General features: G+C 38.7%; 2 protein-coding genes across 2 annotated transcripts; both read left to right on the top strand.

Moving 5' to 3' along the window:
- The first annotated feature begins 319 nt into the window (after positions 1–319).
- smo (smoothened, frizzled class receptor) lies at positions 320–13,238 on the top strand. Its single transcript, XM_042511671.2, has 12 exons — positions 320–1,193; positions 3,436–3,635; positions 3,795–4,004; positions 4,112–4,284; positions 4,377–4,596; positions 4,698–4,821; positions 4,964–5,056; positions 6,170–6,278; positions 6,638–6,823; positions 7,428–7,576; positions 9,177–9,311; positions 10,113–13,238. Exons 1-12 carry the CDS (start codon positions 947–949, stop codon positions 10,721–10,723), a joined length of 2,457 nt encoding a protein of 818 aa, XP_042367605.1. The 5' UTR covers positions 320–946; the 3' UTR covers positions 10,724–13,238.
- A 1,011-nt stretch (positions 13,239–14,249) lies between these two features.
- Positions 14,250–26,255, top strand: cax1 (cation/H+ exchanger protein 1). Its single transcript, XM_042511461.2, has 20 exons — positions 14,250–14,407; positions 15,930–16,085; positions 16,270–16,397; positions 17,434–17,542; positions 17,645–17,761; positions 17,843–17,904; positions 18,332–18,520; positions 18,612–18,797; positions 19,758–19,857; positions 20,205–20,346; positions 20,995–21,178; positions 21,964–22,063; positions 22,157–22,275; positions 22,494–22,531; positions 22,651–22,778; positions 23,158–23,291; positions 23,478–23,572; positions 24,520–24,598; positions 24,685–24,793; positions 25,854–26,255. The coding sequence occupies exons 1-20, from the start codon at positions 14,332–14,334 to the stop codon at positions 25,925–25,927; spliced, it is 2,325 nt and encodes a 774-aa protein (XP_042367395.2). The 5' UTR covers positions 14,250–14,331; the 3' UTR covers positions 25,928–26,255.
- Positions 26,256–26,284: the final 29 nt, after the last annotated feature.

Here is a 26,284-nt window from a genome sequence, read left to right as displayed (position 1 = left end):
TTCATGCCCTTTAAGTTGTGTTTAAATGTCATTTCATAATCTGTTTCTTTTTCACTTTGTCTTTTGATGATTGATGTAAAGCACATTGAATCCCCCTGTTGCTAAAATGTACTTTATAAATAAACTTGCCCTGACACTCATGATGACATTAATAACCTTCAGTTGTGTGATTGTGCAAAAACATGAGAGAAACCTGTCAAACGGGGGTCAGTGTTGTTTTGGGGGTCCTTGAGAAACTTTGGAGAAGGCCTGCCATAAGGCACATTCTTGCACTCGCAGAGGGGGGATGGGAGGGGAGGTTTTGTTGCTCTGGCTCTCACCCACCATGTGCATACCAGAGACAAAAAAACACACTGAGCTGCAACTCAGGAGCGCAACGCAGAAACACCTCATCAGACACCTCACCGGGAGAAAAATCACTTCTTGGGACACTACAGAGATGTAGAGTAATTTATCATCTTATTTTTATGCCAGCATAAAAAAGGGGGGCTGCGGAGAAAAGGGGGTGGTGCATCTGAGCTGGAGATCCTATTACAGAGATCCAGACTTTTTCATGGCAAGTTTTTTGGAAGTGGGGGGAGGGCGAAATCTGCAACTCTGTTTCTCGGCTTGATGTCTTTTTTTAATGCTTCAAATCAATACTTTATATGGTTGTAACTTCACGGTGTGTTTTTTCTAGAGTTGAGGACGGTTTTTGGAGCTGTTTGGATTTTGGATAATGAAGGATTTCAGGAGGATCCAGCAGGGATCGGACGAGAAGTGCAGGATAAAAAAGTTTGGGAGGACTGCGAGAAAACTTTGAAGCGCCCCGCAGATTTCTCTCCACCATGCCGCGTTTAGAAACTCATTCGAAATCCAAAGAAAATTTGATCATTTTCAAACAGGATAGTTGAATAATTCATAGTGATCAGATTTTTTTTGCACGGTTGAATCTGTTCCTCCCAAGATGTCTTCCCAGGCTCGGAGCCCCATTGTTGGATTTTACGGGATGCTTTGCGTCTGGGCTGCCGGGGCGGTGTTGTCTCCAAACGGGACCATATTTGAGGATAACTGCAAGAAAACAACAACCTGCGAGGCACTGAAATACAACACATGTCTGGGATCGCCTTTACCCTACACACACACTTCTCTGATCCTGGCCGAGGACTCCAGCACCCAAGAAGAAGCTTTTGAGAAGTTGACCATGTGGTCTGGTAAGATTTAATGAGTCAAAGTAAAGTTTAAAAGATGCTCCATCTCATTTTGTAGACTTTAGATTGTAGAAGAGAAGTGCTGATCCTCTAATCCAAACAGAAAACCGCAGATTGGATGTCAAAGATATAGTAGTCCACTGTAAATACCCATCATAGGATGATAATGAATATTAACATGACTTATTTCTTTTGAAAGTGATATAATTTCTCTATAATCGACCACAGGAGATTCTCTTACATTTTGACATTGAATAGCAACGTGAGCTTGGCTTTTATGCTTTTAATTTGTAGCAAATAAATAATAAAGAAACAAGTAAATAATAAGTGGGATATATTATACTGAACAGCAATATTCATTATTGTTTGTGTTGTTTGTATGTGATAATCAGTAGTGTGGAAGACCTATGAAGTAGTTCTTTACCTAAGTACAAATACTCTGTTACAAGTAAAAGATGTCACTGAAGTAAAAGTATAATCATGAAAATGAACTAATATTGAAAGTTAAAGTACCCAGTGCTCAGAATCTAAAAAAAACCCAAAACAACAAACAGCAACAGAAAAGAAAGAAGAAAAAAAAAAAAAACTTGATCTTTATTTTTAAAAAAATGATTGATTTTGAAAATTGATTTTCTGTCAGTAAGCTTACTGTTTAATTCACCAATCATTTAATCTTAAAAGTATGCAATGCAGAAAAATCGAAAAAATCCTCAAAATTATTTAAAAGTAGGGGGGAAAAACTTAAATGTTTCTTTTCTGTCATTTGGCTAATGTATTTATCAAATAACAATTTCATCTTAAAAGAAGTCGATGCAGAAAAATCTAAAAATAAACATCAATAAAATATGGAAAATGTTTATCAAAATAGTTGGAAAACAGTTTGCTGTGAACTGGCTAATTAACTAATCATCGTATCATTGCATCAGCTGTATTTGTATAAACTGTTAATTTAATTTCCAACAAAACATCATATTTTATGGGCTATTACAGGCTTTTTTTGTTTTTATGCAAAAATCTTAAATGGTAAAGCGACTAAATCTGTCAGATAAGTGAAGTAAAAGGTACGATATTTCCCTCTGAAATGTGGAATAAAAATATAGAATGGCTTTAAAAGAAAATGCTCAAATACCTCAGATCTGTACATAACTACAGTACTTGAGTAAATGTACTTAGTTACATTCCACCACTGGTGATAATGATGTTAATTGGTGTGACAATGGGCTGTGAGGGCAAAGATGGGAACAGGAAATAAAGGGTTAAAAAGCCTTTAAAGGTAACAAAAGGAACCTCTCATAGGTGTTAGCGAGCAAACAATGGGAGAGTGTCACTGATAAAAGGGTTTTAAATATTCTGCTTCACATTCATAAGCACCCACTAATGAGCTGTCAGACCCTGGTCACTGACTCACAGGCGTGAAGAGCTCCCAAATAACCCAAATTTGATGAAGAGCTTTATTTGTGTTGTTGGTTTATTCTGGCTTCTGTGTAACTCACAGCAGATGGGGGAGACAAGTGCATCATTAATTATATTTCTCACTTGGAGCTGCAACAATTAGTCAATTAATCTATTAGTTTATTGAAAGAATACTAATTGGCAACATTTTTTTATATAAAATAATCATATTTTTTAAAGCAGAATGCCAAACACTTTCTGGTTCCAGCTTCTTAGATGTGAATACATCTTTATTTTCGTTGTTATTTATGAAAGAAAAATTAGTTTTGGACTTTTGGTTGAACAAAAGATGCAAATTGAGGAAGTCGTATATTTTGGGCTCTGGGGAATTGTGATCTGCATTTTTCTTCTTTTTTTTTTTTTGGACATTGTTTGACTAAATTATTAAGTGATTATCCTGCAAATTATGGGCAGATTATTTTACAATGAAAACAATACTGCTTACTGTGTTCATTTTTAAGAGATATTTTTATGCATACTATTCCTTATCAAGATGGATCATAAAATACAAAGGCACATTATTTTTGCTCCGTTAGAGGTTCAGATATGCTTTTGACTGTTTCTATCAAATTTTAGCCAGTTCCTGGAAAAATGTCCAGGAATCCTCACAGATGCATTTTAGTTTTTCTTATTTCATATTCCAAACACTTCACAAAATCACACTTCATCACCAGGACAAATCTGAACTGATAAGTCTTTTAAGTCTGATTAATGTAGTCCATGTCTTGTTGAACATCTCTCATGTCTAATGTGATTGTTTCAGGATGTTTTTAAGACTGTTTTTCTGTGGCAGGTCTTCGTAACGCTCCTCGCTGTTGGTCGGTCATCCAGCCTCTGCTGTGTGCCGTCTACATGCCCAAATGTGAGAACGGTCGAGTCGAGCTGCCCAGCCAGAGCCTGTGTTTGGCCACACGTCGACCGTGTAGCATCGTGGACCAGGAGAGAGGCTGGCCCAACTTCCTCAAATGTGACAAATTCCCTGTGGGCTGTTCGGTATGCTTCGTTGTAACGTAATGATACTTTATTGATCCCCTGTGGGAAAGTCTCTTTTCACTGCAGGTCAGAGGTTAGGGTACACAAACTGAGATATCACTGTATGTTCGTTAAAGTCAAATTAAAAGCTGAATTTCCTCTTGTGTCCTCTGTGTGCAGAACGAGGTGCAGAAGCTGAAATTCAACATGTCGGGTCAGTGTGAAGCTCCGCTGGTGAAGACAGACATTCAGTCCAGTTGGTACAAAGACGTGGAGGGCTGCGGCATCCAGTGTGACAACCCGCTGTTCACTGAGGAGGAGCACAATGACATGCACGCCTACATCGCTTACTTCGGCACCATCACCCTCCTCTGCACCTTCTTCACCCTGGTGAGACATAACTACAGTACCAATAACTTTTATGGTGAAACATTCATATTCCATTGATATTTCTGTTTTCAACCCTCCTCTGACTTTCTAAACGTCCTTTGTTTCAGGCAACGTTTCTTGCTGACTGGAAAAACTCCAACCGCTACCCCGCCGTCATCCTCTTCTATATCAACGCCTGTTTCTTTGTGGGCAGTATCGGCTGGCTGGCACAGTTCCTGGATGGAGCGCGCGAAGAGATTGTGTGCAAGAGTGACAACACCATGCGACTCGGAGAGCCCTCGTAAGTGATTTCCCCTCTCTATGTTTTCAACCAATCAGATCATTCTTATCTCGAAATTGTGAGTCTAAAAATCATTTGATCGTTCTCTTCAGGTCTTCAGAGACACTGTCTTGTGTCACCATCTTCATCATTGTGTATTACTCCCTGATGTCGGGCGTGATTTGGTTCGTCATGCTGACGTATGCCTGGCACACGTCCTTCAAGGCCCTGGGCACCACCCACCAGCCGCTGTCTGGCAGAACCTCCTACTTCCACATGGTCACCTGGTCCATCCCCTTCGTCCTCACTGTGGCCATCCTGGCTATCGCTGAGGTGTGCAGAGAGCTGTTCATACAGTCTGACACTCTGAGACTGAAAATGTTTGCCCGTCTTGAGAAAAGATCTCATATGTTGTGTCATGCGTCGCCCCACAGGTGGACGGAGACTCAGTGAGTGGGATCTGTTTCGTGGGCTACAAAAACTACAGATACCGTGCCGGGTTTGTGCTGGCTCCCATTGGAGTGGTGCTTGTTGTCGGTGGCTACTTCCTCATTCGGGGTGAGTAAGTTGTTTGGTGATGTTTCACTATTAAAGTCCAAAAGCTCCGTCTTTGGCTGTTTTAGTTCTTCTATCCGAATCTTTCAAGCATTTTGTTTCTTAACTGACCAACAATTGATTCAGCACATTTCTCTTTTTTTAGGTGTCATGACTTTATTTTCCATCAAGAGTAACCATCCAGGACTGCTGAGCGAGAAAGCGGCCAGCAAAATCAACGAGACGATGCTGAGACTCGGTATGTTCTCTATTCTGTCATCTGTTGCTATTTCATTTATTTGTTGGTCACAATCAGAGTTGGTAAAGCCAAGTGTTAAATAAAATGTTTCAAGAGTCTTTCGCAACATGGTATTGGGCACATTAAAGACAGATGGAGAAATTCACAGAAAATGGACTGCAGCCATTGACAGCACCATGGATTGCACATCAGCTGCAAACGCTGTCTGCCCAATATCAATTTCTGATTCACATAAGACACTGGGCTAAGCAAATTTGTGTTTCCAAGGATAGCAAATCCATCATATTAAAGTTAGAAGTTCAACGTTATCTTCAAGCTTGACTGGGAAAAGCCTTTCCTCCTACGCAGCTGCCTTCAGTGGTCAATCTGAGTCTACAGTCTCTTGGTTGACTGATGATTCAAACCTCCGTCTTTCAGGGGACAGCCCTTAATAAAAAGCAAATAATTTCACTTAAACTGTGTGTGGCTATCAGTGCTGATCTTTGTGAATTGGACTGTGTTTGCAATGAGGCTCATTTGCACAAGAAGTGGCCAATTTTGCGCCAAATGTGTGGCTATTACCTGATTTAAATACGTGCAAACAACACTTTTTTATGTCTTATTCTTTCAGGTTAAGTGGCCACGAAAGCTGTGCAATCCTTTTGTGAATTAGCCTGAGAATGTGAACACTTGATGGATGCTCATGCTGAACTAGTATTTAGAAGTTTCTGCTGTCCTCTTGCAATGATTTTTCTCAGTATTCCATATTAGTATAATGCCATGGATGGATTACTGAAGGGGCCTATAGAGCATAGGCCCAGGGCTGAAAGTGTCAGAGGCACCCCCTGGCCTGCAAAGTTTATTCAAATTAACTTGTACCAACCAGGAGGAGACCCAAAATGATCACAAAAAATGCAAATGAACTGCAGAAAAACCCCACAGAATAACTATGAAAAGATAAAAAACAACACATATTGACACAAAATGACTACAAACAGACATAAACATATCTGTGCCCAGGGGCCCATTGTCTCATAATCCACCCATGCATATAGCATTTTTTAATTATCTTCTTTGGGGTATTTTTATCTTTGTATGGAGTGTCTCACATGTGACTTTTTTTCTGTTTGTCAGGTATATTTGGATTCCTCGCTTTTGGCTTTGTTTTCATCACCTTTGGCTGTCACTTCTACGACTTCTTCAACCAGGCTGAATGGGAGAGGAGCTTCAGAGAATATGTGCTGTACGTTTTACTTGTCCTTCTTCTTTAGGTGGCTGAAAGGCTGTGATTTGTTGCACACCTGCAAACCCTCCACACAGAAATCCACAAACTGATGCTGCTGAGACTCTAAAACCGCTGCGCAACCGCTCGGCTTACAGCGGTGAATGCAGCCCTATTTCCCCACAGTGTTGACACTGGCTGGATCGGAATTAATTTAGCCTCAAAAATGTAAACCACTCTCTCCTGCCCTGACATGTAAAAGACTTTCTTATTCACCAGATCTTGAGTTTGAATGTACCTCAGTCATACGGCTAGAAGGTTTGGGACGCATATGTGGCGTGGTCGAGACATATACTGATCATCTGTGGTGTTTTTAACAGGTGTGAAGCCAACGTGACAATCGCCTCTCAGACCAACAAGCCGATCCCAGAATGCACCATAAAGAACCGGCCCAGCCTGATGGTGGAGAAGATCAACCTGTTCTCCATGTTTGGGACGGGAATCGCTATGAGCACCTGGGTCTGGACCAAAGCCACCATCCTCATCTGGAAACGGACCTGGTGCAAGTAAGCAAACATCGACTGAAATGTTTTTTTTTTAAAACAGCTTTCTGTGGTTATGATTCTGAAGATTGTGTTTTTTGTCTGTTGTTTTCTAATATCTCTATCAGTCTCTGCACATCATGGCAATGTGCCTGACCATGTCCATTTAAAGATATGATAACAGTGTGGGAAAATCCCAAAAATGCTCTAACCAAGCAGACTTCCCCCCCCAAACTGTTGTAGATATTCACCCTGATCATTTAAAAGAGTGGAGGCACACATTTAATCAGCATTGTGTTGTGTGTCCCCTGTGTGTGCGTTTTAGTTTTCACTGTTAATCCTTGGTTTTGTAACAGCGCTCACAAGGGCTCACTGTGACTCGGATTTTACTCTCAGGAATTAGTTTCCTTGCAGCTTTGAAAAAAAAAAAGCTTGGAATTATTGTTTTCGGTTCAGCCTGAAGACCGTCTCGTCCTGAGTGACGTAAAATCAGACGTGAAGGAAATCTGCAACTTGCCCAATGTCTCATTGCTGCTGATGGCATTAAGTGTGTGAACCTCAGTTTTTGTAAAGCGTCGGATAGTGTCAGTGTCTCTATGTCTGAATCTGTTTTCTGCTCCTGTGTCAGGATTATTGGCCGTAGTGACAATGAACCCAAGAGGATCAAGAAGAGCAAGATGATCGCCAAGGCCTTTGCAATGAGGAAAGAACTCCATAAGGACCCAGAGAAGGAGCTGTCCTTCAGCATGCACACCGTGTCCCATGATGGACCAGTGGGTGAGTCATTAAAGTAATAATTTAGGATACAATAAGTTAGGATAGGAAACTGATAAGTTAGGATACATTAGAGTAGTTTTTCATACAATGTTGACTGGGTTGCTTTGCTGATTATTTTACTGTATAATTATTTTTCTGCTGGCTCTAGGGCTGTAGCGTGAACTAGAAATTGTTCTTCTGCAATTTTGTATGTCCGCCGCCACGGACACAAATAAGTATAAAAGCAGATCGAGAGAGAGACCCTCGCCTCGCTCTCTCTCTCTCTGTCTCGCTTTCTTACTCAAATGTGACCAAATTCAAATCAGACAGTAAAACAAGGCAGATCTGATCAAATATAAACCAAGATTCTGTCACTGTATTGTCTATTTCTCACTTGAAATGTTTCAGAAACATATTGTAGTGCACCATTTGGCTGTAGTACGAGAATCTGTGAGCAGAGAGTGGGCGCCATACTGTTTCCTGTATTGTAAATGAGACTGAAAAAAAACTGAGGTCCAGTATAAACCAAGATTACGTTACGGTGATGCCTATTTTCTCTCAACGCCATATTCCACCTGTGGAAAAATGGACACATTACATTACCCACCTGTGGAAGCTTTTTTGGTGGAGTGCAGTGCTTTCTGGTTATTGTAGGTTTTCCTCCTCTTAAGCAAAAGAATGTAGTAGCCCCTTTTTCTCATATTTTTTTTTTTTTTTTTTTTACTCATGTGGCAGCAATTAAAAAGTATTAGAGTCTCACTACTACATAGACATCAAAGTATAATGCAAAGATCATCTTTCCGGGAGTGAAATACTTCTTTAACTTTGCATTATTGTTTGCGATTATGGTCCCCTTCCTGGGATGAAAACTGAAACACTGTAAGCCGCGTCTGGTGATGTTTGCACACTTCCATCTTGTGGTGAATAACTGAAACTGCAAGGTGTCCGATTTGGATTATTAACAGTAGAGATCATACCTCATATTCATATGGTCATTGTATGCACATTATTGATAGTAAGTGGTTTCTTCACCAGAAATACAAAAATGTACTATCTTTTTGTGTTTCTGGTGAAGCAAATCTTCATCTTGTGCTTGGATCCATGCAGATTCTGTATATTTGGTTTTCCTGTTCTTTTTCTGATATTATTTCTATGGTACAAATCTGTTTTAATCAGGACATTGTTTTTAAAAGGAGCCATTGTTGTTCAGCTTTTAAAATGTAGTTTTTCTGTGCAGGGAGCACCACAAACAAAATGCCAACAATGTCCATTGTGTTGCGGTTATATGATGTCAAAAATGGCGCCATGTATGCTGACGTTAAGAACCACTATGTGCTCTTTTTCTGCAAAATTTGGCTTGAGACGATTTTCCATTTGCTTTTTTGTGGCACAGAGGCTACGCAGTCAGGGACAACTGTTATGTCTGTAGCGAAGAACTGCATGACACATTCCTCTGCTCGTGTAAGCCGTGAGGCTGCTGCGGCCGCCATGCTTGTTTAGCTTGGAGCTGTTCAGAGTTATAGAGGCACCGCGGGGGAGCTATTAAGTGTATGTTGGGTTTAAAGCTGTCCTCAGCTGTCCCTAAATGAAGTTTGTGGTTTGTCTTTTTTCATTCATATAGCTGGAATCAATTTTGAGCTAAATGAGCCGTCGAATGATATGTCGTCAGCGTGGGCGCAGCATGTGACGAAGATGGTGGCCAGGCGAGGAGCCATCCTTCCTCAGGACATCTCAGTCACGCCGACTGGTACACCAGGTGAGAAAAGGACGCCATGACTCTGATATTACACTTATCCACTCCTTCTGTCTCTTGACCTTTTTATCGTCCTTTATCTTTTTTCATCTTTTCTCCTTTTTATGCCTCAATTCTGGCGATAGCCGATGCAGGAGGCATTATTTTTTTGGAGGATGTGCTCTGTACATCTGACACATTTTTGTGAACACAATATCCCATAACTCCTCGAGGGAATTTCTTCAGATTTGACCCAAACATCCACTTTGACTTAACGATGAGCTGTTTAGATTCTGGTTGTCAAATCTCAAGGTCCTTGTGGCCTTGTTTGTCTCATTCTTGTGGACCCGACATCTCAAGAAAACCTAGAGGGATTTTTTTTCCCCCAAATTTGGCACAAGTGTTCACTTGGATTCAATGATGAACTGATGAGATTCCTGTGGTCACAGGTCAGGGTCATGGTGACCTTGCATTTGTCTTATTCTTGTGAACTCAATATCTTGAGAACACCATGAGCAATTTTAGGGCTCAAGAATGAACTGATTATAATCTGGTGGTCGAAGGTCAAGGGTGAAGGTCAAGGTGACCTCATAAATCATGTTTTTGGCCATAACTCAAAAAACCTGGGTGCCCGCCTTGAAACTTTGCTGGTTCTTCTAGATCTTTAGTGCAGCAGGGGGAAGATGTGTTTTCACAGACATGGATGTAAACTAAGTGCAACTTGAATGACCTGCGGAGGTACACAACCACGTGAAGGTGTCTCTGGTCTTTAACTTTTCTTTAACTGTTAATAACACCACTTTATTTTCTGTTATCCCTCCATAGTGCCCCCTCCAGAGGAGAGGAACAGGCTGTGGATGGTCGAGGCTGAGATTTCCCCAGAGATGATAAAGAGGAAAAAGAAAAAGAAGAAGAGGAAGAAGGAGGTGCGTCCAGTGGAGGAGGCTGTGGACCACCAGCCTTATCGCCAGCGTGAGTTTGGTCGCAGCTCAGTGCCTCGCCTGCCCAAACTGCCGTGCCACCCCAGTTTGGTCGCTAATCTGCAGGAACAGCAGAAACTGGAGGAGGAAGTCCTGCCAGGGTCCTACCCAGATTTCCAACCTTCCCACCCTCTGTCCTGCAAGGAGAGGTGTCCCTACCCTCCATACCAGAGCAGTCGGGACAACTATGGGCGCAGCCTGCTCTCAAACCCTCTAAATTTCAGCGACCGCCCGGAGGATATGGGTCTGGGCCCACGCTGCCTCCCCTCAGCCTCCACCTGGCAGCCCAGTGGGTCTTCACGCTACCCTGCAGAGATGGATCTCACTGACGGGCTGTCAGAGAGGTTGGCCCACGTGGCTCGGGTACCGACAGGCCGAAGGGCTGGCTACGGACCCATTCACTCCCGAACCAATTTAATGGAGGCAGAGCTTATGGATGCTGACTCTGACTTCTAAGAGCGAAGCTCCAATATATTGCTTTGTGGTGCACAGACAGTAAGCTACAAAAAGTGCTGGATACTTTAAACATTCTTACTAAAGTGTGCCTTTTTCCCAGTGCCCAGAGGTCAAGACGGAACCAAGCTGGTCAGTTTTTCTTACATTTTTCTTTTTTTTCTTTTTTGAAAAACAAAGGGATAAAGTGGAAAAAAATATGTTGTGAATAAGTTAATGAAAAAAATATTTTTGTACTTTGTGTCCAATTAAATTTCAAAGGCAACTCCATGATGATAAGACAATGAGGCAGCTAAACTTTATGTGGCTTGAAGCAGATATCTTTACTCTGACAGCGCTATACATTCATTAGCTAATATCAGCCCGACCTTCAACTCTTAATGTTGCTGTGGAAGTCAAGGATGAATTGCTAATTGACACAGTTGACTTGTTTTGGAATTACCAATAAGGACATTTGAAGATGAAGGCAGTCAGTAAAACTTTTAAAAATCAATTATTTTCTTAATCTCTGATGGACAGTTTGTTACATAATTATTTTATACTGCCCCAGGGCAGCAACACCTGACCCATACAGAGGACCATAGAGGTTTAAAATAAAAAAAAAACTTTGATCTGCTTGCAAGTTCTGTTTAACCCAGGTCTTCTTTTGTGTTATTGTTTAAATGTGTTAAGACTCTGTCTCACTCTTCTTTTTTCGCTATTTAGCTATTAATAACTTGTTTTTATGTACAATTAACTTGAGGTACTAACCATTATCTCCCTCGCCCAATAATGTTATTCTTACAGAAATTACTGTATGTTTCTCAGTGGATGGACTTTGAGAAGTTTCTGCAAAAATTTGTGACACACACTGGGACTTAAAGAAAAGCCAGGAAGTACTAAAAGAAATGGTTTAAAAGATTTGTTTTGTGTACTTATTTACTTCACATTTTAACAGAATAACCCATATGTTCTTTCCCTCTCTGCTCTACGTTTCATTGTCACCAGTTGAGTGATTTTGACATGATTTAGTTAAAGAGCAACTTAAAATCAGGCTGAATGTTGATTTTTCTGCCCTCAATGGTTGAAAAACTAAAAAATTAAACATCCGATTCCTTTGAAGTTTTTTTAGTGCAATGCAGAACAAGACTTTTTTTAGGCAGCCAAAATGTGATGATTATATTTTATGAACTAAAAACACACTAATGCTATATTTTGCCAGCAGAAAACATGCATAAAACCATTAAACAAACAACCTTAATTATGTACACCTTTAACCCTTAATTACATTTAAACTGATGAGTAGTATAAAAATTAACCCCCATGCAGTTGTCCTTAATGTTGAAATTAGCCATAGAGACCAAAACATGTATTATTTTTTTGTTTCTTTTTGTACCAGGTGGTAAACATGTTTATTTCTGCTGTAAAGTTGGGAATTTTTGGTCTATGGGGATTAACCTGTAACCACACCCACCAGTGATGTCACTGACTCTTAAAGTACACCTGTACATCACTGCAGCAAGGTGAAGAGTTAAACCACTAGAGGTCAGCAAAAACAAGATTTCAGAGGGTATTTTAAGTTACTCCTTTATTAGTTAGAAAGTTACCAAGCTAAAGTATATACAATGCAATAAACCAACAATTAGCTTATTTTTTGCCTGGAAAAAAAAGCCTAAAATTAATAAAATAGATGCATTTTTCTCAGTGAGTTCTCCTTGTGTATTTCAGAACATTTTTTTTCTCTTTGAAAGTGTTATTTTTTTACAGCAGTATTTCTACTTTTGTTACTTCGTTGTACATATTCAATCTAAACTGAGCTTCATATGTGTTTCTTCAGTCCAGTTAAAAATCTTTGTATGATGTATTTTAGACTGCAGTGGACATAGATGTCACTTTTTTCCTAAATGCTTTTATTTTTCATCGTCTCTCTACATGTATGCACTGTATATAGGTTGTTTATAGATTTCTCAATAAGGGTATTATTTGTACAGATTTATATATCAAATCACTTGATTACTCTGCTGATATGATAATAAAAAGGGAAGAGTCAACTATGCTATGAAAAGGTGTCACTGTACTTGTGCTGTAACCAAAATTTCACCTAGTGTTTTCATTTTACTCTCAATATGGATTAAAGATGCTCTGATAGGCCGCTGCTTAGCTGATGCTAATTAGTTTGTCTAATGTAAGTGTCTAGTTATTCATGTGAGACGTGTATGATAGGAAATTATTTATGTTTTTAGTAGTTACCATTCTGCAATAAATTCAACAATTTAGAGAGTTTGGCAACAAAAATAGAGCATAGCTGATATCCACCCAAAAAGTTTATGTTAAAAGATTATTAAGAGACTTAAAAATAATGATAAATAATAATTTCTGTTTTTGTAAACTGTCAAGAAGATTTAGGTCCCACCAGCAGGCCTCGTGTTGCTTTCTGTGTTTAGTCTCCCAACTGTGTCAAAAAAAGATTACTGTCACTTTGACTGTGCAGCTGTATCATTTTTGTTTTTATATGTGAATAAAAGTAACCCTAAACTTTTCTGTGTGATTGTTTGCCATGTTGTTCCAGCTGCATTAACCCCAGTTTGCATTGGAGTTACAGAGCAAGGCGTCTAACTGTAGGGAAAAATAAATAACTGATTTTTTAAAAAAAATACATATTTATTTATTCATTTACAGCTCATAACAGCAAAATGTATTTCCTTGAGAAAAAAAACTTGCCTTATTTTCCTGAATGTATAAAATGATAATCTTGTACATTTTTGTTTTTTCTCGAATGATGACGTTATCTTGTTAACTCAGAAAAAAAGAGCTGATTATTTATTATTCTAAGAAAATAATCTTAAAAAAAACAAACAATGTCTCATTAGTCTGAGATAATAATCCTATAGATTCAGAAGAAAATGCAGAATGAAATTAAGCCATTGTTCATATTTCGGGTATGTTGTTAGTAACAGTATGCAGTGCATTAAATCAGTAATACTACATTACGGCACTCTGGCCAGATCTAGCTCACGATAGGATGGCAGATGGCTCACTGACCATTATACTTTAAATGCAAAAAGGGTCCCAGAGTGCATAAATAAATTCATCAAAATCAAATTACAGCTTTTTTTTTATTAAATGGAAGTGAAAGGGAAGGAGTCCCTGTAATCCCCCAATAGAAGTCTGAGCTAACCATTTATATGTGAATATAAATATTATTAATATTTGTTTATTAACTGCCCCCTGGCCTCCAATTATTTTGTAAAGGTTAAGAAAGTTGAGTATCCATGCACTAAACACATACATCTGACACTGTCTGCAGTGACACGCTGCCTTTATTGACTTTACCACTAGGGGCGCTTAAGTTACTGATTTTCAATTCCCTCACGTTGTGGCTTTAACGATAAAAAATTAATTAAATTTTTTTTAAGTTTGTTTTTTAAAAAGCATTCATAGAAAGACAATAACACTTAAGAAAAAAATCAGTTGATTAAAATAGTAAGATTTCCTTTTTTTCCTTTGATTTTGTAGTCCTGCCTGCTCTTCCACCCCGCCCCTCGCGCACAGCCGACTTCATAAAGAGAGGTTGAACTGTCGACGCGCGCGTGAATCACACAGGAGCGACAGGTGGGGAGTAAACAGGCAAAATGTCCAACAAAAAGTCTTCACTGATGCCAGGAGATGTGGAGAACCTGCGGAGAAGATCCGCGACTGATTCAGCAGGTGAGAGCTAATTAATGTGCTTCTGCTGGAGCTTTCTCTGTCACCTCCATTGTCCCTTTTTCTTCTGGCTCTCACGAGCTGTCTTTGCATTTTGTGTTTATTTCTTTGCTTCTTTTACGTTTGACTCACGCGGTCATCAGCTTCACCTGTGCTGCCAAACTCCAACCTGAGCGAAACTTTGTGGGAGCTATAAACACTTCCTGTAGGAGTTTTTTTTTTTGACAGTCAACTCCATAGAAATGTTTTATATTTCTAGGAATTGTTTGGAGTACTTTTATAAAATGCTTAACGTCACTGGGGTCACTTTTGGTGCACGTTTTTTGAACAGGTAGAGGATTGTGTCCGATATTGGAAGCATCCTTTTAGGCCTACACCTTTCCTCTACTTCAGTTATGATTGCCTTGTGGTGGTCACAACTTTGCAGCTTTTTCTCAGCCAACAGTTACATTTCTCATCTTTCCACAACTTGAATCTGTTGTTATAAAGTTTTTCTAGCTCTCTGCCAAAGTTGCATCAAGCAGAAAGTGGATATCAGTTTTCTGTGGAGTTGAAAGATGTTATTTCTAAATGTGTCAGTCATAAATGTATCAATTGCACCATTAAATCAATAGCTTTTGCTTTACATATTTTATTAAACATGGAGAGTGACAGTGCAAGGAGTTAAGAAGGGAGCAGAGCATTATAAGATGGACTATATAGTATAACCAGCATGCTTTTTAAATTTTAATTATAAAGCAAAGCACAGTCCACAGAGCTTTCTTATCTCTATGCGTTGCAATGCATTTATAATGTGATTAGTCTTGGTAGGCGGCAGTTGACAGAGTGGACGCTCTGCATGACTCTCAGGAGGTTTTTGTTAGTCACACACATTTCCATGGCTTGAGGGCGTTTGTCCTCCCCGTCAGCCTCGACACCTTCAATGCAGTCATACCCCTGCAGGTTCTGTTCCACTTCAGGTACCAAATTTTGAACCGTTCTGAGCATTTTGACCAAAAAGAAATTGGTGTAGAACCCAAAAAATTAGTTCCCAGCAGGAACAATATAAGAAACTCCAACACAAAACTTTCCTTTTGCAAATGTTTAATCAAAATTGAAGCACTCAATATCATATACAGCAAGTTCCCAGCGACTCTTTTCTAAAGTCAGGGAAATTTTTTAAAAAATGAATGAAAAAAAAGTAAAAGTACTTTTTAATTGATTAATTTTATCACTGACCCCTAGTCTTGACTTCTTTTATTTCTATTGTTTATTGTGCAGTGCCCTTCATTTATGACACTGATTGCAATGGTTCCTCTTTAAACTGGTGGAAATGTGGGTTGGTTTGCTGGATGAAGGTTCAAAAGTCCTGAATGAAACTGGTTCAAGAACTAAAGCTAATTTGGTGGAAAACAGGTATCAATGAGGTGACTTTGTGTTTAAACAAATCAGCTTTTCTCAGCAGAACTGGCAAAAAAGTCATGTCAAATTATTGTTTGGTGTACTGTGTCTTTCTTTAATCCATAACTCTTATTTTCTCTTTCAGAGAACTCTGTAGATCCTGAACAGCATCTCCGGTTTCCACGGCTCTGTGTTGGCCCCCAGCATCCAGAGCTAGGCGCTGCGGAGACGCCCTCCCCTGATGCTTCTAACCACCACTTCTGCCACTACACACCCAAATGTTTCCTGGCGGTCCACAGAGGTGAATGAGCTGCTGACTGACCCAAAAGTCATATTTTTGGGCTGTAGCAAAAAAACAAAAGAAAAACTACGTTTCTGTATGACACTTTGGACATGAATATTGTTGATATTTCAGTATAGACAAGCGAAGTCAGTTGATGTTTCTTTGTCTTGTGGAAGTTTTCTCACTGTTTTGATCTGCACAGGAGGACAAGGCATCACCCGATCAACTCCGTCTCGCTGTGGAGACGAGGGCTGGCATGAAGGCACCACAAAGACAACAATCAGAGCTGAGAACGAGGTGGAGGCACACAGGGAGGCCAACAACTACAAGGTGGGACACGACTGGGATATACATTTCTTTGTGTTTTATTCAATCCATAATATGAAAAAAAGGCTTGGTGCATGTATTAATGCAGATGTGTATGGGAAAGTTACTGCTTTCCTAGTTTGATTATATTCAGGGTTTCTCAAAATGTGGGAACAGTGTGGGATGCCATTTAAGTTCATGTTAAATAAATCAACTAACTAAATAGAGGAATTAAATCATTCCTGAAAAATAATAAATAAGGCAATAAATATATGAATAAATGTAAATATAAACATAGTTTATATAGTTCAAGAAATGGATAAAAATGTGTTTTTAATTTTTAAAATTATGTTTTTCAAGGACTACCTTTTATTTCATGATGCTTTTCTAATTCCACATTTTTGTATTTCTGAGGACTTCTGTTTTCTACGTTTACATTTATTCCTTGGCACTTTTTATTTTCATTTTATGTTTTCAAAACTGATGCAAGGTTAGCAGACAGATTAAGACTGAAGATTTAGACCAAAGCAACAGTACGAGAGTTAGCGAACTAGTGAACCCCGTGATCCCTCCGCCATCGTACATCAAGGCTTTCGTCACATTGAAATGGTCTCGTTCTGACGCTGTTGCTCTTGTCTGTAAAAATAATCTTTTTTCTTTCATTAGAATATAACAGATGGGGAAAAAAGAGCTTGGAAATAAACGTGGCATTACAAAATAAAAGTTTCCTGATATATAATAAATAAAATAATTACTTTTATTTTAAAAAATACTTATTTTTTGAACTACCGCGAAACAATTATATATTCATATTTATTTATGTATGTAGTGCCTCATTTTTTAATTTAAATTATTATTATAGCAGTATTTATTTATTTCATAGGCATATTTATGTATTTAGTCATTTATGTAATGACTTAAACGCCATTCTTTAGCATAGAGGCAGCGGGTTGGCAACTATAGCATTGAATTTATTTGGAATCTAATTCATGTGGGAACAATACATTGCTTTGTGGGACTTATTTTTAATCCAAAATTATGCTTTTTTTTTTCTTCCCAGTTTGGCTTCAGAAAATGGAAGGGCAATGTAACGGAGAAGCCCATCGAGGACCGATCCGACATCATCAAAGAGCTCCACTCTGATCTTAGCATTGTTAAGCCTCAAGGAGGTCTTTTTTCTTCTTCTTTTCTTTCTTTGCACCTCATTTATGTTTAACAGGATCTAAAAAAAAAAGCAGTAACGTGTTTCTGTGATTTCTCCTTTCTTTCAGGCTCAGTGCTCACCATTGGGAACATAGTCTACGTGTTTTTATTTGGATGGTGGATTTCTTTAATCTACCTCCTCATTAGTCCTGTCATGTTTCTAACTATCATCTGTGCCCCTTATGGTATGTATCCCGTAAACCATCCAGAGTATTGTAGTATCCCCTGAATTGTGGAACATCATGCCGTTTTGTTTTTCTTTTCAGGAAAACTTTGTTTAAAGATGGCGCGGTACTTTATTTGGCCATTTGGGAAGTCGATAGCAAGGGTAATATGACGTGTTGTATCCTAACGTCTCAACTTTTTGCTCTTGGGAATCCAATATTTGAGTGTGATTATGAAAGTAGCCTTTCTCAAGACCAGTGGTTCCCAACTGGTGGGTTGTGGTCCAAACATGGGTTGCAGGTCCATTCTGAATGGACCGCAAGTCAAATTTGTAAAAACACACTTTATTTTGAAGTGCTCTTTCTTTTTATTCTTGCAGTATCTTTTATTTCTTTGTGTTTTAGCCAATGTTTTGCTTATATTTCGTGAAATAAAAGTGAATATGTGGTAATTTATAATGTGTGGATCCCGAAATAATGACTGAGAAATCTGGACCCAGTGACTGGACCAGTTGGAAACCAGTGCTCTAAATGGTACCAGCAAGTAATTATTTTTCATCATTTCTTAATGTCATCTCTGCATGTTTTCAGGCAAGTGACGTAGTTAAGAGATCCGTTGTAAAGCCTCCAAAGTGTGAGGTCATTCCTGAAGAAAGGGACAGTGAAGACAGTAAGGACCTTGTCAGGGACAAGGACTCTGCACCCCTTCTGGTGTCTTCCCCACTCCCTGTTGAGATCCCTGTCCCAGAACCACCAGCCAGAAAGACTTCAAATCACTGGGTAAGAAAGTCAGAATCACCTTCATCATCACTGTCAAAAATGAGTAAACTTTATTTATAACGAATAAATGAATCCTTGTGCTTCTCCGCAGTGTCACATCAGCACATACATTTGGTTGTTGCTATGTTACCCCATCCTGGCTGTGGTCCACTCTGTTGCCTGTGTGCTCTCCTGGCTGCTGGTCTTCACTATACCTGTAGCCAAAATGAACGCTCGCACGCTGACCATCGTCCTCCTCATGGCACCAGACAACGTTCAGATTCACAGACTGGAAAAGGTACACAATCTTTTCCTGAAGTGTCAGTGGTTCGTCAAGAGAAATATGTTGAGGCGAGGAATGTGTGTGATATTTTCCTCCTTTCACTGTCCTGGTCATGGCCGTCAGAACGCCAACCACAAGATTTTTATAACCTCCTTTTATGCTATGGTCGCATTTAACTGAATTGCTACACATGTTTATGTGAATGTTAGCTCACAGTGTGAAAATGCCACATGACTTGGACTCTGGTCAGAATCACATCACAAACTCTATGATTTTAGACTCAGATTGACAAAAGCAAGAAAGACTTGAGCTTGACTTGTGACTTTTACTGGACTTGAGCTTTTTGACTTGAAAAAAGCGTGCTACGAATCAATTCATTTTCCTTAATTTCTTAAATTAACTTTTATGTCTAAATGAAGAGATAAAACATGAAAACACTATCACTTTAAGGCTCACAGAAAATGTCCTACAAATTCAGCAAGAGGAAGTTATAGAAATCTGAAATACAACAAGACAGGAGAGAAACATTCAAAATTCATTTTGTCGTGGAAATTACAATGACGGCACTATTTTCTTTCAAATAAATATACATTTTAAAAAGCATAAAATAACATTTTGTGAAGGAACAATATGACTTGTTGAGGACTCAAAAGTTTAGAACCTGCAAAACTATGACTTGATCCCACCTCTCGAAAATGGCAAATCTAATTAGTGCAATCTTTATTACTTTTTCTTAGTTTCCCTAAGTGTTATGTGACATGTTTCAAATCTTTTGAGATATCTGCTTCTAACACTGTGGACAGTTATAATTACGAATCCACAATAGAAAATAGCTCCATATGAAAATTGCTGCATGCTGCTGATACAGTTCTAGAAATTCTCTATTTAGATACCACGAGAGGGAAGCAGAGACGTGTTTTTTTGTTTTTGTGTACTGTTTGTTACTCAAGGTTTGTTTTATGTTCTCTTTTGCAGACATTTGTGTGCGAGACCAAAGTCGTCTTATGCTGTTATCGAGCCTTCAATATGTATTACTACAAATACACTGTCCAAGGAATCAACATTTTCGCTCTCAGTATCCTTTTTAGGTCATTGGATCAAACTTGATGGTTGAAAGGGGCTTGTTAGAGGTCAGCTATGGCACCATTAGATACTGGTCTTCTGTGTACTCAAAACTTATGGTGCATTGCGTGTGCAGTAAAGAGACAGGAAAAACTTGTGGTCTTAATGCCACCTCTGGTCTAAAAAAAAAGCTAAGACTTAATGACATCTGTTTCTCTCAGGTGATGTATATGCATCATACTGATTCAATCCTGATTTTTAGCAATGTGACCTTGTGTTCTGTAGATGTAAATGGTCAATACAGTACTGGTCTGTCTGCTGTCCATCCATTTGTTCTCCTTAAGTCCATGTTCCCTGCAGACCTGCTTCCCCTGGTCGTCATCACTCTCATTATCGGCTATACTGACCGAGAGCACCATTTCTGCAGCACGGAGACCAAATTTACCACAGCCATCGCTTCCATCATCCCCCTGTCCTACTATATTGGCATGGGTATAGCCAGGTACGCAGGGTGTTTTTTTTTGTTGTTGTCGTTGTTGTTGTTTTTTTGCATTTTTGCTGCCAAGCAAAGAGGATTATAGGACGTTAAAATAAGTACATGCACAAAGTTTGTGAAAAATAGAAAAACAAGTAATACTAAAAACAATTAGCACCTGTATGTAAATATTCAAAAAATACAGAAATATGTATAATGTACTGAGTGTGTGTATAGTGTGTAAAATATAAATGCATTAATAATAAACAATTAGCTCTAGTATGTGAATGTTTAAAATTATGAATATGTGTAATGTGCTGAGTGTGTTAAGTTTGTAAAAAATATAAAACTTTGTCCTTTATGCTACAATGCAATGTATAAAACTAGTATTTGAAGTTAAAAATATTAAATATGTGTGTGATGCTCCAATGCTCACCAGATATATACGAGTAAGAAGAACAATAAAAATATATACAATATGTGTAATATGTTAAATAGAGCCTTCATTCAAGAGTTAAAAGAATATTTCATATTTTAATTATTTAGTTAAGACAGTGATATACTGCACCTTAAAAAAAAAAAACCTATTGCACATTTCAGTTCCCCAATTCTGTGAAGTCTGACGTACATTATATTGAACGGATGGTTTGTCAGTAACTGTGCATTTTCCCACAGCCTCTCTGCACAGAGTAACTTCGCAGTGGGAGCGGTGGTCAACGCGACGTTCGGCTCCATCACAGAGATGACGTTCTACATCACAGCGCTGCTGCGGGGACACAGCGCTGGCACCAAATGTTATGAAGAGATCGTTAAAGCAGCACTCACCGGGACCTTGCTCGGATGTATACTGTTCGTACCTGTGAGTACCTGAGAAATGAGCGCATGCTGTAAACATATCAGTTAAAGGGACAGGTCACCCCAGAATCACATAATTCTTCCTCTTACCTGTAGTGCTATTTATCAATCAAGATCTTTTTGGTGAGTTGCTGAGTGTTGGAGGTATCTAACATAGAGATGTCTGCCCTTTCTTAAATATTGTACGTATTTATGATTTTAAGGTGCCGTCTGTATGATTTAGTGGCATTTAGCAGAAAGATTTGAGATTGCAACTTAACTGATTACCCCTCCTTTCCAAGTGTGCAGAGAACCTGCGGGACCTTCTGGTATCATTTAAAAAAAAATGCAGAAGGCCCTCTCTATGGTCAGGCAGTTGGATGAATATATCAACTGTGTGACTGACTGAGTGAGAGCCACTGCACAACAAGCATAGTGTGAGAGAAAGACAGCAGGGAAAACGGCATCCAAGCCAGAATATTCTAACATCGAACTCCATTATTTGAGGGGTTATTTCAGCCTGAGATGGAGATTGTTTGAACAGTTAAGTCTAACCAAGAGTTTCATTTTCCTCTGTCTAGTTTGAATGAAGCATGTTGTAGAATGAGTTAACAAGGGAGGTAAGCTCCCCTCAGATGCAGATATGAAGAAACCAAAAACAGAACCTTTCGAACTACAATATAGAAAACAAAGTTGTTATATTACATTTCTATATAGATTCTCCTAAATCCTAAACACTGCTTCCCTAACATGTAGCATGATGACCCTCTGAACCTCTTGCTGGCTGTGTGTGTTTTGTCGACTGCACAGGGTATCTGTATGATCATTGGAGGCATTAAACACAGAGAGCAGCGATTTAACAGCCGTTCAGCCGGCGTGAGCTCGGCTCTGCTCTTCATATCGGTTGGAGGTATGTATGGCAGCTTCACATTAAACTGGTCAAATTAAAACAACATTTCATCCACTAACTGTCATAAAACTTGTGTTGTAATTTTGTCCCGAGGTGTGTTTGCTCCGACCCTCTTCTCAAAGACCTTCGGTAATATGGTGTGTGAAAGCTGCACCAACATTCCAGGAAACAGCAGCGTTCCCTTCATCTGCAAGGACTGTCACTACGACACGGTGAGCTGCTTCACTTAACCTTCACATGACTTCATGCTTTTTTCTGCAGACATTTGAAAATGCTTTTCAGAATCCAGTTTTGAATATTGTAACTTGGAAATGGCGATGTCCCTACTAAAAAGATTAAATATTTACCAGTCCCCACAGCGTGATGATATCAAAACGCTTTTTAAATGGTTTTATTTTTACCTTTTGCCTTAATTTATTTCTTAAAACAGAGTCAAGCTGACCCACAGTTCATCCTGTCCCAGATTGAGTAAGTTCAGGTGTATATATATATATGTATATATATGTATATAACACAGCAGTTTATCAACTGTAATCAACTGAATAAGGTTTTAACTAATTAATAAGATTAGAAAACAATGTTTCCAGGCCCCTCGTGTACACAATTTCTGTGCTGCTGCCTGCTGCGTACCTGATCGGCCTCATCTTCACACTGAAAACCCACTCCCACATCTACGATATCCATATCAGTGATGGTCAAGGGGGCCATGCACACGGTCAGTACGCACAAGAGGGTACCAGCAGCTACCACCCCTCTGGTGAGGTCACCACTGGCCATCTCTTCTCAGCCAACACGTGTATTAATGCCAGCATTTTTTCCACCACCCACGTTGGAGCAGGTGTGTCTGGTGTGCATGTTTATCTCTTGGGTGACATTTCAAAGCACTGATTTTTGCTGCTATATTTGTGCATGTATGGAAATTTTTGCCTGTGCATGCCAAGACTCTAAAGCATGCAAGGGTGAAGGACCTTAATACCTAAAGACTTTGAAAATGGTCAGATAGATGTGAAAGCGGAGAAAAACATCCTGCAAACAGTGAGGTAAGTCATAAATGATAAACCTCAATAAGCTCATAGTGTGACTATCACCCACAGGTCATCATGTAGTCCACTGGTCCAGGTGGAGGGCTCTGGCAGTGCTGATAATTGCCACAATATTAATGGCCTGCTGCGCCGACCTCAGCACGGAGAACATCGAGCCCATGCTGACCCACTCCACCATCTCCCAGGTATTCAAAATACTTTAGATTTAAAGTTTCATTTATCATGTTTGACAAGCTCACATACAGAGAAAGATGGAAACCTTCAGTTTAAATTGAAATCCACAGCCTGGACTGCATTTTGATACTCTAAATCCAACTCGAGGTTTGCAAAAAGAGTGCTATAGAAGAAATTAACTGTCTACTTCAATGCAGTACTTCATCGGGGTCACAGTGTTGGCCATGGTGCCAGAGCTTCCTGAGATTGTCAACGGGATCCAGTTTGCACTGCAGAACAACATCAGCCTGAGGTACGAGAACACTGTGCTATTGTATTCAGGTTTACTTTATTAGTCATGGAGGTTAACACAGGGTCAACAAGGCAATGAAATATACTGAACAAGAAAACGGCTCAGCAGTCGAAGCACATGAACAGAAAATATTAAAATAATTAAAAAAATAAAGATAAAAAAGTGTGTCTTAAATGTTAGATGTAAATGTGTGTGAATAAGGATGAGAAACACACTGAAGTGTAACCATTCGCCCCACATTTGTCTGTGTGTGTGCGCATGCTTTTATCCAATATCTTAATTATATAACAAATGTATTTGTTTACTCATCTGCTTGTTTTCATATTTGTTATTTTATTATTTATTATTAGTTGTAGTTTTTCACACTCGAAGGGTTCTATTCATGTGCTTGTGTTTATAGTTGATGAATGCTAATCTTGTCTTTATAAATCCATAAAAATGCAAATTACTAGAAAGAATAAAGAGAAAATAAGAAACTGACAATAACAAGAAAGATAAGATGGAATGACAAAAAGAAATATATATATATATATAATACAGCACTATATACATTCATAAAAATGGGGAGTGTTAGTATAAGTATGATAAGTTTATATTTTTATTGCATAAATGTGTGAAAAAAGGAAATGAGATATGGGATATGAGAGGATGAAACGAGCACTATATACTTATATGAAAAAGAGCATTTGTGTAAGAATGTCTGTATATATTCAGACAGGATTAGTAGCTCAGGCTCAGTAGCAGCAGTTATGATAATAATGTATTTAATATTGCAGACAGTGTTGTGTATACGGCAGTGTTTCACATAGCAGTGTGGCATGGTTTTAAGTTCCCACCTGATTTATTTTTCACATTACAAGCCCTATCTAATGCACAAATTTGAAAATTAAAAAATATGTGTAACAGTTGAATGTCTAATTTGCACTTTTTAACTTTTTTGTCTACAGCCTTGAGGTGGGCAGTTGCATTGCTGTGCAGGTTTGCATGATTCAGATTCCATTGCTCATCCTCTTCAATGCCTTCTATGTAAGTGCCCAGTTTGGAAACGTTTTATTTTTACATAATGCTGTGGTTTCAGTCGTGACATAGCCATTTTTTTTAACCCCTCACAGGATGTTGGCTTCGTGCTTGTGTTCAGTGATATTCATCTCTGGGCCAGCATCTTCAGTGTCATTCTGGTCAACTACATTTTCATGGATGGAAAATGTGACTACTTTCAGGGTAAGTTAAATTCCTTCACATCAGAAATGGACATTAATTCACAGAAACCAACAGAACATTAGATGTAAGCAAATTAGAAATAAGTTATATGTAACTTCTAAATCACGCCAATTAATGAGGTAGAATTTAAGAGGATGTGTGCCTATTTCCTGTTTTTAAGAAAACAAAAAAGGTTAAAGGGGAGTGTTCCCCCCAAAATCAAATATATATATTTTTCCTCTTATATGTAGTGCTATCTATCAATCTTGATTTTTTTTTTTTGGTGTGGGTTGCTGAGTGTTGTATATATCATCTGTAGAAATGTCTGCCTTCTCTCATACATAATGGACCACACACACCAACCGAATCACTGCACAGAAGGAAGCATGCTCTTGTACATTTTAACAATTTTTTATAACTGTTTAGTCTTTAAATTTTGATCAATTATACAATTTTTACAACAAAATTCTTTTTTCTTTTTGTGAATGATTATAAGTATTTAAAAAGGGGGGTATCTCCATAAGCCATTTTTGGCTTCTAACCTCTTCCTTTAAACTTTTGTCTTTTTTTTTTGTCTTTTCTATACATGTGTATGTGCAGATAAATAAACAAATCCACTGCTAGCTCTCCTAGCATCAGTGAGTTAGCTAACGTTATAGCGCAGCAGGCGAAGGGGGCATCATTGATGTTTACGTCTCACGCGGTCATGAGCATGAGCCTCTCGCTCTATGGTTCGGTGTATCCCCCTCTGCGCAGTAAATACAGTTAGTGTTTGTAGTTGGGTAGACAGAAAATAGTTCCCACATGAAACTGCTCACAACAGGGTCTGTGGATTACCTTGAGTAATCGGGTCATGATCTCTGGAAACTGACATAGCTGTTGAGTTTTTTTTAAATGCATTTTTTGGGCGCTTTGACCACCACAAGCCATCTAGTTCCAACTGCAACTTACACCAACACAATGAAAACTGATAAATAGCACTACAGATAAGAGCAAACATATAGTTTGGATTTTGGGTTTGATTGATCCTTTAAAGGTTATATAAACAAGTAGATTATAATGAACTCTGTTTTGTTTGCAGGCACTGCATTAGTGGTGGTCTACCTCATCCTTTTGGCTCTTTACTTCTTTGCTCCTTCTCCACGTTCCTGTTGATCAGCTTGCCAAGAAAAATCCTAAGGCCACTATTCAAAAAAAAAAAGAAAAAAGAAAAGAGAAGAAACATGAATATTTGATCTTCAAGTGGTGTGGGTTCAATGGTAGAAAAGATGAAAAAAAGATTTAGATTGAAATTTTACAGATGTAAGTGAATATCTGTCTGTTTCTTTCAGTATCTGATACTGAAATTGCATTTGTGAGCTTGAACATTTTCCCAGTTTGGGCTATGACTTTGATTGTTTGCTTTTGCATTCAAATGTAAATTGCTATTTGCTATTTGATTTGGATCCGATACGTCATAATAAATGTATACATTTCTAAAGAATTGTATGAATAAGACCCCTTTTTTAAGCA

Source organism: Plectropomus leopardus, chromosome 22 (assembly GCF_026936395.1).
Source record: "Plectropomus leopardus strain MGB_pleo_1.0 chromosome 22, ASM2693639v1, whole genome shotgun sequence".
Taxonomy (NCBI): Eukaryota; Metazoa; Chordata; class Actinopteri; order Perciformes; family Serranidae; genus Plectropomus; species Plectropomus leopardus.
The sequence above is the reverse complement of the archived record's forward strand: the minus strand, read 5'-3'. Positions and strand labels throughout refer to the sequence as shown.

What these genes read in the sequence shown, in the direction of transcription:
- smo (XM_042511671.2), top strand. Translation starts at nt 947, where the DNA reads ATGTCTTCCCAGGCTCGGAGCCCCATTGTTGGATTTTACGGGATGCTT. An exon ending in AATTCCCTGTGGGCTGTTCG is followed by an intron (nt 3,636 to 3,794) that starts GTATGCTTCGTT and finishes CTCTGTGTGCAG; the next exon opens with AACGAGGTGCAGAAGCTGAA. An exon ending in CGAGACGATGCTGAGACTCG is followed by an intron (nt 5,057 to 6,169) that starts GTATGTTCTCTA and finishes TCTGTTTGTCAG; the next exon opens with GTATATTTGGATTCCTCGCT.
- cax1 (XM_042511461.2), top strand. Translation starts at nt 14,332, where the DNA reads ATGTCCAACAAAAAGTCTTCACTGATGCCAGGAGATGTGGAGAACCTG. An exon ending in ATTGGCATGGGTATAGCCAG is followed by an intron (nt 20,347 to 20,994) that starts GTACGCAGGGTG and finishes ATTTTCCCACAG; the next exon opens with CCTCTCTGCACAGAGTAACT. An exon ending in CCCACTCCACCATCTCCCAG is followed by an intron (nt 23,292 to 23,477) that starts GTATTCAAAATA and finishes ACTTCAATGCAG; the next exon opens with TACTTCATCGGGGTCACAGT.